The sequence below is a fragment of the Doryrhamphus excisus genome, chromosome 6, assembly GCF_030265055.1.
Source record: "Doryrhamphus excisus isolate RoL2022-K1 chromosome 6, RoL_Dexc_1.0, whole genome shotgun sequence".
Taxonomy (NCBI): domain Eukaryota; kingdom Metazoa; phylum Chordata; class Actinopteri; order Syngnathiformes; family Syngnathidae; genus Doryrhamphus; species Doryrhamphus excisus.
In genome coordinates, this window is record NC_080471.1 from 8,906,658 (window position 1) to 8,919,583 (window position 12,926).

A 12,926-nucleotide genomic window follows, 5' to 3' on the forward strand; every position below is an offset into this window, starting at 1 on the left:
TTATACAATGGGGCTCGAGAGAAGACGGAGGAGTGACCTTGAATACAACACCAAGTTTGGCCACATGACAATATCAGTTTTTAAAGTCACCGAAATCGTGATTAAACATATCATATAAGGGTAATTAAGAATTAATTTGGAACACTTTTGATTCACACTATAAGCTATATTTTACATGTTTAGCCCACACCCTGTCAATAGTGTTCTAATGTTTGAGGCAAAAATGTCTTATTAAAAAGTGTAAATATAAAATAAAGTATTATGCTTTTATTTTAATAAGGCGCCTCTTCCTGGTGCTCTTACACCGAAAGAGTCGTTGACTGCCGGGTGGGCGTGGCCGCAGCGCTCTCCCCTCTGATTGGTCTGTCTGGTGTTGCCACTATGCTCACGAAGATGAGTCGTGTTGATTCCATAAGTCATCATGGCGCTCACTTCTTCAGGCAAAGGTAAAGAGGAGTCTTCTCCTTCTTCCACCTTCTTGCTTGGTGTCATGTCTCCCGACAGTTTACTGTCAGCCACACGGTTCCGGTCCACATCCACTCTTCTGTTTAAAACGAACGCCCGCGTTTGGTTTATGTTATTCAAAGCGTTCCGATGTCAAACAAGCGGGACATATACAGAAGCTAACACTACAAGCCCGCTTGGTTGCTCTTCAAAGAGCAAGCGTTCAAATTAGCTATTGCCGCTAACCAACAACCTCTCTGTTAATTGTTGTGGTAATTTTCATTTATCAGCGTTTGGTTGGTGGTTTGTAATGTGTTTTTATCATCACCGTCAGTCGTTCAAGCAGCAGCAGAGTGATAAGTAGTTAGCGAATGGGCTTCATGATAAGGTTAGCACCCTCACGCTAGCTAGTGTAGCCGCCGACTGTGTTCTGTCAACGGGGGGCTCTTTTCATGTCCACTGGTGTTATAAACACAAATTAAAGTACCATTGTGACAATAATTTATAGCTTCTTATAAATGTAAGTTGAAGCTACAAGATACGTAGAGTGGCAACTTTACCCCCTTTTATAAGCACTCATGGTATGAAATATTACAGTGTATTCGCTTCTCATTCAACTCAACTGACGAGTTTACGTTCTATTATGCGCGGTTGTTTTATTACATATTTGTATCCCGAATTGCCGCTGATAAAACGTCCAACCCCAGCGTTTGCATAGCTTTATCTGCAAATCAACTAAACCAGTTCTATGCTGTGCAGTGTGCACTCATTTTTTTTTCTTCAAGTGTGGAGTTGCACTGTTTATACATTGTGACTATTTCCCTGTACAGGTTCTGTTTCATTGTAAACTGCACTCAAACCTGCCAGTGTGATGTCTTGCTGAGACATGAGTCAGATTTGCCGAATTGTCCTGTAGAAAATCATCCATATGAATCTGCTGCCTATCATTCCATAGGGAATGCACTGTCACATTGGCATTTGATGCAAATTACTTGTTAATAATCTTGAAAAGTTGTTATTTGTGTATTTCCTTATGTTACTCTACTGCAGAGAGTACCAGGCCTGTTTGATATTTTGTTCTTTTGTGCATCAGTGTTGTTCCACTTCACTTTAGAGCTCAGGCCATTATTGTACTGTTCTTGTAGGCCATTGCTCAAATTTACTCTATCTCTGCAGAGCACCCATATTGCCATCTCATTGACGCACTGCCTGACGGAAGCCCCAAGTTCTTCAATCCACACAAATTAAACGATCCAAGATATGGTGAGTGAAGACCATGTGGTGTATTATTTCACTGTTGGGGGTTTAATGGTTCTGCCTTTCTCCCCCAAGTCAAGCTGCCTCTGTCCATCCGCATCTTGCTGGAGGCTGCCATCCGAAGTTGCGATGGATTATACATCAAAGAGGAAGACGTGGAGAACATCTTGGACTGGGAACAGCAGCAAGCTAATGCCGAGGTGCCCTTCTCACCAGCGCGGGTCCTCCTGCAAGACTTCACGTGAGTCGTTTTCCTGTCAAAATCAAATATTCCCCATGCAGATAGTTTCAGGTTCAATGCCGTTTTCCTCACCTCCTAGTGGTATCCCCGCCATGGTGGACCTTGCTGCCATGAGGGATGCCATGATCAAACATGGGGTGGATCCCAGCCTGGTCAACCCCAAATGCCCCACAGACCTCATCGTGGACCACTGTCTGCAGAAAGACTTCAGCAAATGGTGAGTGTGCCTTGCTAATGGCCATAAAAGCTGAGGTTGACATGATCATTTAGTTCCTTCACACTGAGTACGGGAAAGCAAGAGTCAGCTGAAATCATCTGAAATGTGTTAAAACTGCAACAAAAACAGACAATGAATTTAAACGTGCAATAGAAAACGCCATTCATGTGGATGAAACTCTCTGATTTTAGCTCCCGAGATGTATTTGTTTGTATTTGTATTTATTGTATTTGATTTGATTTTGTTCATTCCGCCCACAGTGCCATACAGAACGCTCCCAACCCCGGTGGAGGGGAAGGTCCTTCCCGGCCGCCCCCTTCATCCAAGCCTCTTCCCAGAGGAGCTTCACACTGTGGTGGCAGGCAAGGCTCCTGTAGCAAAGCTGCCTGCAGCGAACCCCCATCGTCTGCGGCGGGGCCAGCTCACACCTCGGTCCAGCAGATTGAGAACACGCCTCTCCTTTGCCCCTTCCACCTGAAACCAGTTTCTGAGTGAGTGTGCAGGGCTGTGGCATCCTGTCTCCTGTCTTGGCTTACTTAATGAAATGTATCTTTTGTTCTTCCACAGAGCCGAAACAGCTGTGAAGAATCAGGAAATGGAGCTGATAAGAAATAAAGAAAGACTTCAGTTCTTTAAGGTGAAACTTCAAATATGATCTTTTAGAAGAATATATTCCTCTTACACAACAACTGTCCTTGGTACTTTTTCTGCAGTGGTGCTCTAAAGCCTTCAAGAATGTCAACGTTGTTCCTCCCGACGTCGGCGCCGTCCATCAAGTCAATTTGGAATATCTGTCAAAAGTGGTCCAGGTCCGTGGAGGTTTCATCTACCCCGACAGCGTGGTGGGCACAGACTCCCACACCACCATGATCAACGGCTTGGGCATCCTCGGCTGGGGTAAAAAAACAAAAAAAAAACTTAACTCATCATTTTCTGTTTGAAAGAGTTGAGATGAGCACATGAGATAGCTGAGACTGAGCCAACCGGAATAACATCAAATATGTTGAGAACACTCAACAAGCTTCATGGTAACAATTTAAATCCAGTGATTGAATTTAATATTTTATTATAATTTCCACTATAGAAAAATACCACACCTCAAATAAACGCGCCAGGACACATTCATTTGTATAAATATATTGTGATTTATTTACTAATATACTGTATTTTAACTACACTATATTACAGCTGGGTGATATGGACCAAAAAGTCATATTTTGATATATTTAAGTTGATGTACGATATACATCCCACTGTGATTGGCTGGCGACCAGTCCGGGTTACCCCGGACTGGTCATCGTAGGTGCATGTCCACTGTGAGAGAGATAAACTAAAAAGAAAAATCCAGAAATCACAATGCATGATTTTTTAACAATTTATTTGTGTGATACAGCTGCAAATAAGTATTTGAACACCTGTGTATCATCTAGAATTCTGACCCTGAAAGACCTGTTAGTCTGCCCATTAGAAGTCCACCTGCACTCCATGTATCATCCTGAATCAGATGCACCTGTTTGAGGTCGTTAGCTGCATAAAGACACCTGTCCACCCCATACAATCAGTAAGACTTTAACTTGTAACATGGCGAAGACCAAAGAGCTGTCCAAAGACACCAGAGACAAAATTGTACACCTCCACAAGGCTGGAAAGGGCTACGGAGCAATTACCAAGCAGCTTGGTGAAAAAAGGTCCACTGTTGGAGCTATCATTAGAAAATGGAAGAAGCTAAACATGACGGTCAATCTCAATCGGAGTGGAGCCCCATGCAAGATATCACCTCGTGGGGTCTCAATGATTCTAAGAAAGGTGAGGAATCAGCCCAGAACTACACGACAGGACTTGGTCAATGACCTGAAAAGAGCTGGGACCACCGTTTCCAAGGTTACTGTAGGTAATACACTAAGACGTCATGATGTGAAATCATGCATGGCACGAAAGGTTCCCCTGCTTAAACCAGCACATGTCAAGGCCCGTCTTAAGTTTGCATATGACCATTTGGATGATACAGAGGAGTCATGGGAGAAAGTTTTATGGTCAGATGAGACCAAAATAGAACTTTTTGGTCATAATTCCAATAAGCGTGTTTGGAGGAAGAAGAATGAAGAGTACAATCCGAAGAACACCATCCCTACTGTGAAGCATGGGGGTGGTAGCATCATGCTTTGGGGGTGTTTTTCTGCACATGGGACAGGACGAGTGCACTGCATTAAAGAGAGGATGACTGGGGCCGTGTATTGTGAGATTTTGGGGAACAACCTCCTTCCCTCTGTCAGAGCATTGAAGATGGGTCGTGGCTGGGTCTTCCAACACGACAACGACCCGAAGCACACAGCCAGGAAAACCAAGGAGTGGCTCCGTAAGAAGCATATCAAGGTTCTAGCATGGCCCAGCCAGTCTCCAGACCTGAACCCAATCGAAAATCTTTGGAGGGAGCTCAAACTCCGTGTTTCTCAGCGACAGCCCAGAAACCTGACTGATCTAGAGAAGATCTGTGTGGAGGAGTGGGCCAAGATCCCTCCTGCAGTGTGTGCAAACCTGGTGAAAAACTACAGGAAACGTTTGACCTCTGTAATAGCAAACAAAGGCTACTGTACCAAATATTAACATTCATTTTCTCAGGTGTTCAAATACTTATTTGCAGCTGTATCACACAAATAAATTGTTAAAAAATCATGCATTGTGATTTCTGGATTTTTCTTTTTAGTTTATCTCTCTCACAGTGGACATGCACCTACGATGAAAATTTCAGACCCCTCCATGATTTCTAAGTGGGAGAAATAGCAAAATAGCAGGGTGTTCAAATACTTATTTTCTTCACTGTATGTCTAAAAGGTACCATATTTACATTCATAACACCCTTCTTTTATGTCACAAAAGTCTTTCAATAGTACCACACTGAACTTTCACTTTTTATATACATTTTAAACACTAGATTACATTTAACGACTTAGATTACCCAACAACTACCCAGTTCAACACCCCCAATATACACAAATAGAAACAAGACAGTGTCTAAGTGGGGCATACACCTGATCAGTGAGGGACGATTGGCAACTCCCTCACACTAATATTTCTTGAAATGTTTGCATTCACCAATTGCTGGCTGTGACGTAGGAAGATAGACAATTAAATTGTTCATAAGAAATGCGTGTGGACATAAAGTACAGTGCATACATTTCTACATTACAGTATTTTATTGTTATATACAGTACACGCCAAAAGTTTGGACACCCCTTTGCCATGACCCAAATAATAAGGCAGGTAACCCTAACAAGGTACACCTTTGAAGTGAAAACTATTTCATGAAGCTCATTGACACACTAAGGGTTTGCTGAGCTATCAAAAATATACTTTGAGGAATCTAAAATATGAGACATATATCAAGTTTTTTTTACCATGAATGTGCCAGGTGTGGGTGGAATCGAATCTGAAGCGGTGATGTTGGGCCAGCCGGTGTCTCTGACCCTTCCCCGGGTAGTGGGCTGCAAACTGGTGGGCTCCATCAACCCTCTGACCACCTCCATAGACGTGGTGCTGGGCATCACCAAGGTGACCACAGCTGCTCTGCTCTCCTGGTTGTTCGCCTCGCGTATCGTATCTTCACATCTTGTCTCGTTTGCAGCACTTGCGTCAAGCCGGCATCGCTGGGAAATTTGTGGAGTTTTTCGGTCCCGGTGTGTCGCAACTCTCGGCCCCGGACCGAACCACCATCGCCAACATGTGCCCTGAGTACAACGCCACCGTGAGCTTCTTCCCAATCGACAGGGTCACCATGCAGCACTTTAAAAAGACGCGTAAGCGCTCATTTGTTCTTTTATTGTTTATACTCTTCCGTTCTGTCCTGTCCTGAACATTGTCATTTTGTTCCAGACTTTTCCCAGGAAAAACTCAAGTTAGTGGAGTCCTATCTGAAGTCTGTAAAGCTCTTCAGAACCTACGAGAACTCTGTAGAAGACCCCCAGTATTCTGAGGTAATTAAAGCATACATTTGAGGATGGGCTTAAGAGACAAGAGCAATCACGCTGGTGTTTTTTTTTCCTCACAGGTGATTGAAATCAACCTGAGCTCCGTGGTGCCATACGTCAGCGGGCCCAAGAGGCCGCAGGACCGCGTGGCTGTCTGCAGCATGAAGGAAGGATTTCAGAGTTGCCTGGATGAAAAGGTACACCTCATCCCATCCTCCCATCCTCTTACATGGTGTAATTAGAGCGGAACACGACCTCAGGCCTCTGCTTTTAGGTGGGGCCCAAAGCCTTCAATATCTCCAAGGACAAGCAGCACATACAGGTTCCCTTTCTGCACGGGGGCCAGGAGTACCAGCTGGTCCATGGCTCGGTGGTCATCGCCGCTGTGATCAGCTGCACCAACAACTGCAATCCCTCTGTAATGCTGACAGCAGGTGAGAAGATGTTCCACAATATTCCATTTACCCTAGGGCTGCAGCTAACCAATATTTTAGTCATACAGTAGACATTTTTGTCGATTAATCGAGTAATCGGAAAAAACATTTTAAGAGCAATAATAAATTTACAAGAAAAAAATAAAAGATTTCACTAAATAATTAATAATTCACACTAACTGGTGTGAATGAAGCAGGTAAATAAAGATTACATTTGGAGGAAATGGTATATTATAAATGTTTTGGAAAAGGGCCAATCGATGAATTGAAGAATAAACAGCAAGCCACAGCTTTTACTTAAGTTTCTAGGTATATTCTAGGGTTTTATGTAAAAAAAAAAAAGACAATATAATTCTCCCTTTGGGTGAAACTAACAAAAATCTTTGTTTTCCTTCTTTTTCATTGCCTTGTTGCTTTCTCTCGCCTCTTCTTCAATCTCCCCACATCTTAACACACACCGCTTCTTCATCCCCTGTGTGGGTGACGTACATGCGTTGGTGATGTAAGGATTCCTCGAAATAGCCAAAAAAAACATAAAATATAAAAAAAAAAAACCCTCAAATTATTCAAATAATGGTTGCAGCCCTAAAGGGTCTCATAAAAAATATCTTACATGAATGATGCAATTGCATCGGTGACAATGACTTCCTTAACCACAAGCACGGCTTTTCTTGAGGATTTTGTATCAGTGTGTGCAGAGGCTAACACCCCATTGGAAAAGTTAGCCAAACAACATCCTTTTCTAAAGATTTTGGCATTTAATTAACAGACATTTTATATACTAACACAAAGAGCACACCCTGTATGGCGGTAAAAATCGTGCAAAAGTAACAAACAATTGTAACAAATTTCTGAAAAAAGAAAAATAATTCACAGATGGTTTTTCCATAGCTGTTACCTGAGTGTGCGTTTTACACCCTGCCGTTGTGTTTTCATCATCCTGTTTGTGGACATAAGCTAATGTTGGCTACACGGATGACAGGTCTGCTGGCCAAGAAGGCTGTGGAGGCGGGTCTTATGGTTAAGCCGTACATTCGCACCAGCCTGGCGCCAGGAAGTGGCATGGTCACGCACTACCTCAACGCCAGCGGGGTCCTGCCGTACTTCAACCAGCTGGGGTAGGAGTCATCAAAAATATCATGTGTGTAGTATGTAAATGTTAACCCTGGATTGTGCTTCTGCATAGTCACTGTTTCACCCCTGCTGATGCTGTTTTGAGTCTTTTCTGTTCAGTACGCCACCATGACACTCATCGACTATTTATCTTGTTTGGACTAATCAATAGTCATTTTTATTGCAAATGTTGATGGAGAAGGCACACACGAAGGGGGTCTGTACGCCATCTGAACAAGTCATTGATGTAGAGCAGGGGTCTCAAACTCAATTTTACCTGGGGGCCACTGGAGCTAGGGTCTGGGCAAGGCTGGGCCGCATCAGGTTTTCAAAAAAAAAAACACATTTATTAAAAACAGAAAAATATACAAACTTTTTCAGTGCTTTGGTTCCAATTTTCTACAATAAAAGCTCTGATAAAACATTCCACTGTTCTCAAATATCTTAATTTTTATTTTTCTGCACAACATAAGAGGAAAAATAAATAAACAAATCAAGAATAAAGAAAATCAATCAATCAGTAATAAATAAATATAATAATAATAATAAAATGTCAAAAAATAAAAACTTAAGAAACCACATATAGTTGGTAGGTAGACAATTTATTTTTTTCAGATTAAAATTACAAAGCATTATTAGAGCCCTGTAGACATGACAAAACACAACTATAGTCACATTTACTTTTTTATTTACAACATATTGCGCAACTGCAGGGTCTTGAGACACATGCTAACTCGCAAACTAGAGAGCTAGCGACCTAAACGATAGCCTTCAAGTTATTTCCTTTAAACTTAAATAGCCAAAAACTTACCACTTCCACACGGATAGGGAGGATAACTATTAACAGTTATTTAACCTTTAACATGAACATTAATCAAACGTGATAATTTTTTCTGGGTACATGATACCATACAGCATCCATATCAAACTTGCGCGGGCCGCACAAACATTAAACTTTCATATCAAGGCGGGGGCCTCAAACTAGTGTCTGCGTGTTTGAGACCCCTGATGTAGAGGATATAATGTACTAAAAGTTGTTTTTAGAGGTGCATGCTGGTGTATTATACTTCAGCATAGAAGTATGAATCAGGCTTAAGGTGATCATTTGCTAGCATGACCATCACTTCTCCAACTCGTCTATTTCCCCCTCAGCTTTGAGGTGATCGGCTACGGTTGTGCCACCTGTGTAGGGAACATCGCGCCGTTACCAGAACCGGTAGTGGACGCCATCAAACAGGTATGTTTGATTACGTTTTTTTTTTTTAAAGTAGCATTTCTTCAAGAGTGAAATTGTGCGTTGCGCTCCAGGGGAACTTGGTGGCCTGCGGCATCCTATCTGGCAACAGACACTTTGAGGGCCGCTTGTGCGACTGCGTACGAGCCAACTACCTGGCATCTCCACCCCTAGTGGTGGCGTATGCTATTGCGGGCACTGTGAGCATCGACTTTGAGAAAGAGCCTCTAGGTGGGTGAGAGTTTTGTTAAACATTTTGTACGGCATATTTTTTTTTTCACACTCTTCTCGTCGGCCTCAGGCGTGACGTCAGATGGGAAGGAGCTGTACCTTCGTGACATCTGGCCGTCCAGGGAGGAGGTCAGAGAGACGGAAGAGGACACAGTCATTTCCACCATGTTTAAGGAGCTCAGGGCAAGGATGGAGGTGAGTGGGGGGGTAAAACTTTTAAAGTAAAACAATCCAACTCTGAAGAGCTTCTTGCCTTTTTACAGAAAGAAAACACATTTTGGAATAACATTGAATGTCCTGAGTCGGTCGTCTTTCCCTGGGACGCTAAATCCACATACATCCGGTCGCCATCTTTCTTCAGCAAACTAGTATGTGGACGCTTTTTCCATCACAAGAAAACAGGGAAAATATATGTGTGTGTGTATATATACTGTATATGTGTATATATATATATGTACTTCAAAATTCACAATTGGTGGTACTCGTCTGTGTTTGTCTGAAGAGCAAAGAAGTCCCGCCCCCTCAGTCCATTGACAATGCTCACGTCCTACTCTTCCTCGGCGACAAAGTGACCACGGACCACATCTCGCCGGCAGGCAGCATCGCAAGGGTCAGCGCCGCTGCCAAGTACCTGCTCAGCAAACGGTGCGTTTATTTAGTTGTATTTTTTCCGAAGTACAGGGGTACATACATGAAGATAGAGTTCAGTAACCAACATGCTCGTGCCGAATATTTGCACACAGCCTGACTCCTCGGGAGTTCAACTCGTATGGCGCTCGGCGAGGGAACGACGCCGTGATGACCAGGGGGACGTTCGCCAGCATCAAGCTCCAAAACAGACTGGTTGGCAAAGCAGGTCCCAAGACGCTCCACATTCCTTCAGGCCAGACAGTGAGCGCACACACGGTCACTCGGGAACAACTGGAAAAGCGACAATCCGTCATGCGGTCTGACTTGGTATGTCCTGTTCTTGTTCACGAAGCTGGACGTCTTCGAGGCCGCCGAGCGCTACCAGAGAGACGGCGTTCCCCTCATCATCCTCGCAGGCAAAGACTACGGCTCTGGAAGCTCCAGGGACTGGGTGGCTAAAGGACCTTACTTCCTGGTAACGATACGCTGTTATGTGGACCAAAGTACTGTGACATCAGGCGGCAAAAATTGTCTCTGTGGGCCAACAGGGGGTCCGTGCGGTTATTGCAGAGAGCTTCGAGAAGCTCCACAAGAACCAGCTGGTTGGAATGGGCATCATGCCGCTGCAGTTCGCACCCGAGCACAATGCCGACACGCTAGAGCTGAGTGGCAAGGAGAGGTTCAGCATCAGCCTGCCCGAGCGTATTTGTCCCGGGCAGCGGCTCGTCGTCAAGGCAGGACACACACACACACACACACACACACACACACACACACACTCATCACTAAAACACATCTTCACTCTGTCTTTCAGACCGGTCAAGGAAAGTCATTTGAGGTCACTGCACAGTTTGACAGCGACTTGGAAATCATTATTTTCCAACACGGAGGCCTCCTGAAATATGTTGCACGGACAATGCTGTGAACTCACATGACTCTTGACACCCACAATCCCCCGTTTTTCGTCGTTTAACTGGGACATCTTCATGGGGGACCAGGAGACTCTACCTTTGGTCTTTGTTTCACCCCCTTACAGGCAAGGTGTCAAGTCCTGCCAAGAAAAAGCTAAGATGGTGCTTAGGTACGTTTGTCCATATTTGTGTATGTAAACAAGTGATTATCTGGCTGTTATGCAAAAGTGTCTTATTCCCAGCTGAGCGTCCTGCGTTAGTCAACACAAGAGTCTTCATGCACTTAAGACATTTGTACAAAATGCAACATTATGAACTACGTGGCAGACTGGCACTGAGGTCAAAGGTTGCTTTTTTTGGAGGAATTGGAAATAAAATGAACACTGCTGCTGATTGGCCTTGTTGTTATCAACATAAAAAAACATGTTAGCAACAGTTTAAATGATATTAATGTTATCGTTGGCAGCACCTGTGTAATCCCACCCACCTTTACTATCACCTGAAGAGAGGATGTGAAATAAATACGCAGGAGATTCAAGTATCCCAAGTGTAAACAGTGCAACATTTATTGATTTGATTTTGCATGACAGTGCACATTGGTGACATTTCTTCGTACGCAGTTCCATCCTGACAGAGCGGATTCCATTCAGTAACACGGCCAGAAAACATTGGCAGGAATTTAACATCTCCAGTGAAAAGAACTGTGAGTGACTTTTTTTTTTTTCTTAGTGTGAATGTGACATTAAAGTTGCAATCAAGAGATTCAACCATAATCAGAAACACTTTCATTTCATGACCAACCAGATTTCTTTCTTTACTCTCGTTCATGTTTAGTGTATTTTAGAGCAGGATTTTCGAGCTTCTCTCAAGTATGTCACACTAAACGTGTACAGACTTGCTAACCTTTTTTTTTTTCAATGCTTGTTTGACACTGATGCTTGTTTTAGTCATCCACAAGTACGAAGGAATATTTGGGGCATGGAGTTTTAAGTTGTAGCTTTGGGCAAAATGAGTTGAATTTTACAAGACAAATTCATGTTTTGTTAAGTCGTAATTTTACATCATAAAACTAAATGTGGAATAAAGATTGCAAATGTAAGATTTTATTTATAGTTTTTACAAGATGAAATGTTAAAGTTGTAATTATAGAAGAATTTAGATGTCATTTTACAACACCAAGTAAGCTTCTATGAGACAAGAAAAATTTTATAGAAAAAAAACAATTCAGATTTTACAAAAACAAAAAGTCGTAACGTTACAAGACTATTAAATGTGCCTTTTTTTGTTTTTCTACAAGACTTAATTATAGAAGACAAGAATTCTTTCATAAAAAAGGAGAAAAAAATGAACCAAAGTTGTCATTTTACACAAAATGTAAGTTTTTTCTTTTTTTTTTTTTTACAAGACCTAATGTTATCAAAACAATGTTGTAATTTTACAAGAAAAAAAAACAATAGGACTTAAAAAGCATTTTTTTTAAAAATCAACTTTTACAAGAAATGACATAAGTCACATTGTCCAAAACAATCTCTATTTGACAATATTGCATGCTAATTATATCCAAGACGTAGCTTATTCCTTGTGGAATTACGACACTTTTTTTTTTTTTACTCTGATCCAATACTCCTTCGTACAGTAGATGAAAGGAAAAACATAAAAAAAAGTTGAAAGACAATATGCAGTAAAAAAAACATAACATGCTTCTTTCACTGCTAGTGAGCCCAAAGTGTCTCTAAGGTGGCAAGCGGCCACGAGAAGGCACAGATATGTGAAGAGTTTAACATCTACGTAGTCACTAAATCCACAAACTTGACCCACGCCGCCGTGATGTAATGCCTCAGTAACGTTCTACTGGCAGTAAAGAAAGAAAAGAAGCTGCTATTTCAGTATTTTATCCAGCAGAGGAAGTGCTCGGAAATATATATATATATATTTTGGCTTTTGTCCCTTTTGAGTCATCTAGCGAAAGCTGGGCTACCGTCATCGTGTGGGTCCCCCGGAGACGTAAACAATGAAAGTGTGCGACAAGCGACACTTCCAGACATTTTTCCCTACCCCACGCACCCATATCTTTTTGCACCCACATAGTCTTATAACTCTACTACGAAAATATGTGTGGAAGCTTACATGGTAAATATACACTTGGTTCATATAAGAGAGCTATACGGAAATTGAGAAAGAAACCGGTTGATTGTGTCTCCCTTTAAAAAGCACACATTCGTCCTTGATTTCGAAGGCAGGAGGTGAAG

The 12,926-nt window shown here is 42.4% G+C and overlaps 1 protein-coding gene across 2 annotated transcripts; it reads left to right on the plus strand.

The window, feature by feature from the left end:
• The first annotated feature begins 372 nt into the window (after positions 1–372).
• Positions 373–11,780, plus strand: ireb2 (iron-responsive element binding protein 2). Of its 2 annotated transcripts, XR_009130088.1 has the most exons (23): positions 373–446; positions 1,621–1,707; positions 1,777–1,942; positions 2,022–2,159; positions 2,420–2,650; positions 2,727–2,796; positions 2,873–3,056; positions 5,569–5,708; positions 5,782–5,953; positions 6,030–6,130; positions 6,205–6,321; positions 6,399–6,558; positions 7,541–7,676; positions 8,824–8,908; positions 8,980–9,136; positions 9,207–9,331; positions 9,400–9,504; positions 9,639–9,781; positions 9,880–10,027; positions 10,119–10,241; positions 10,315–10,500; positions 10,581–10,847; positions 10,920–11,780. XR_009130088.1 is itself a non-coding variant. In XM_058074812.1 (22 exons), exons 1-22 carry the CDS (start codon positions 422–424, stop codon positions 10,689–10,691), a joined length of 2,910 nt encoding a protein of 969 aa, XP_057930795.1. In that variant the 5' UTR covers positions 373–421; the 3' UTR covers positions 10,692–11,777. The 2 variants fall into 2 exon arrangements, 1 of the variants encoding a protein (XP_057930795.1); XM_058074812.1 differs by having other exon boundaries at positions 10,581–11,777.
• The last annotated feature ends 1,146 nt before the right edge of the window (positions 11,781–12,926 follow it).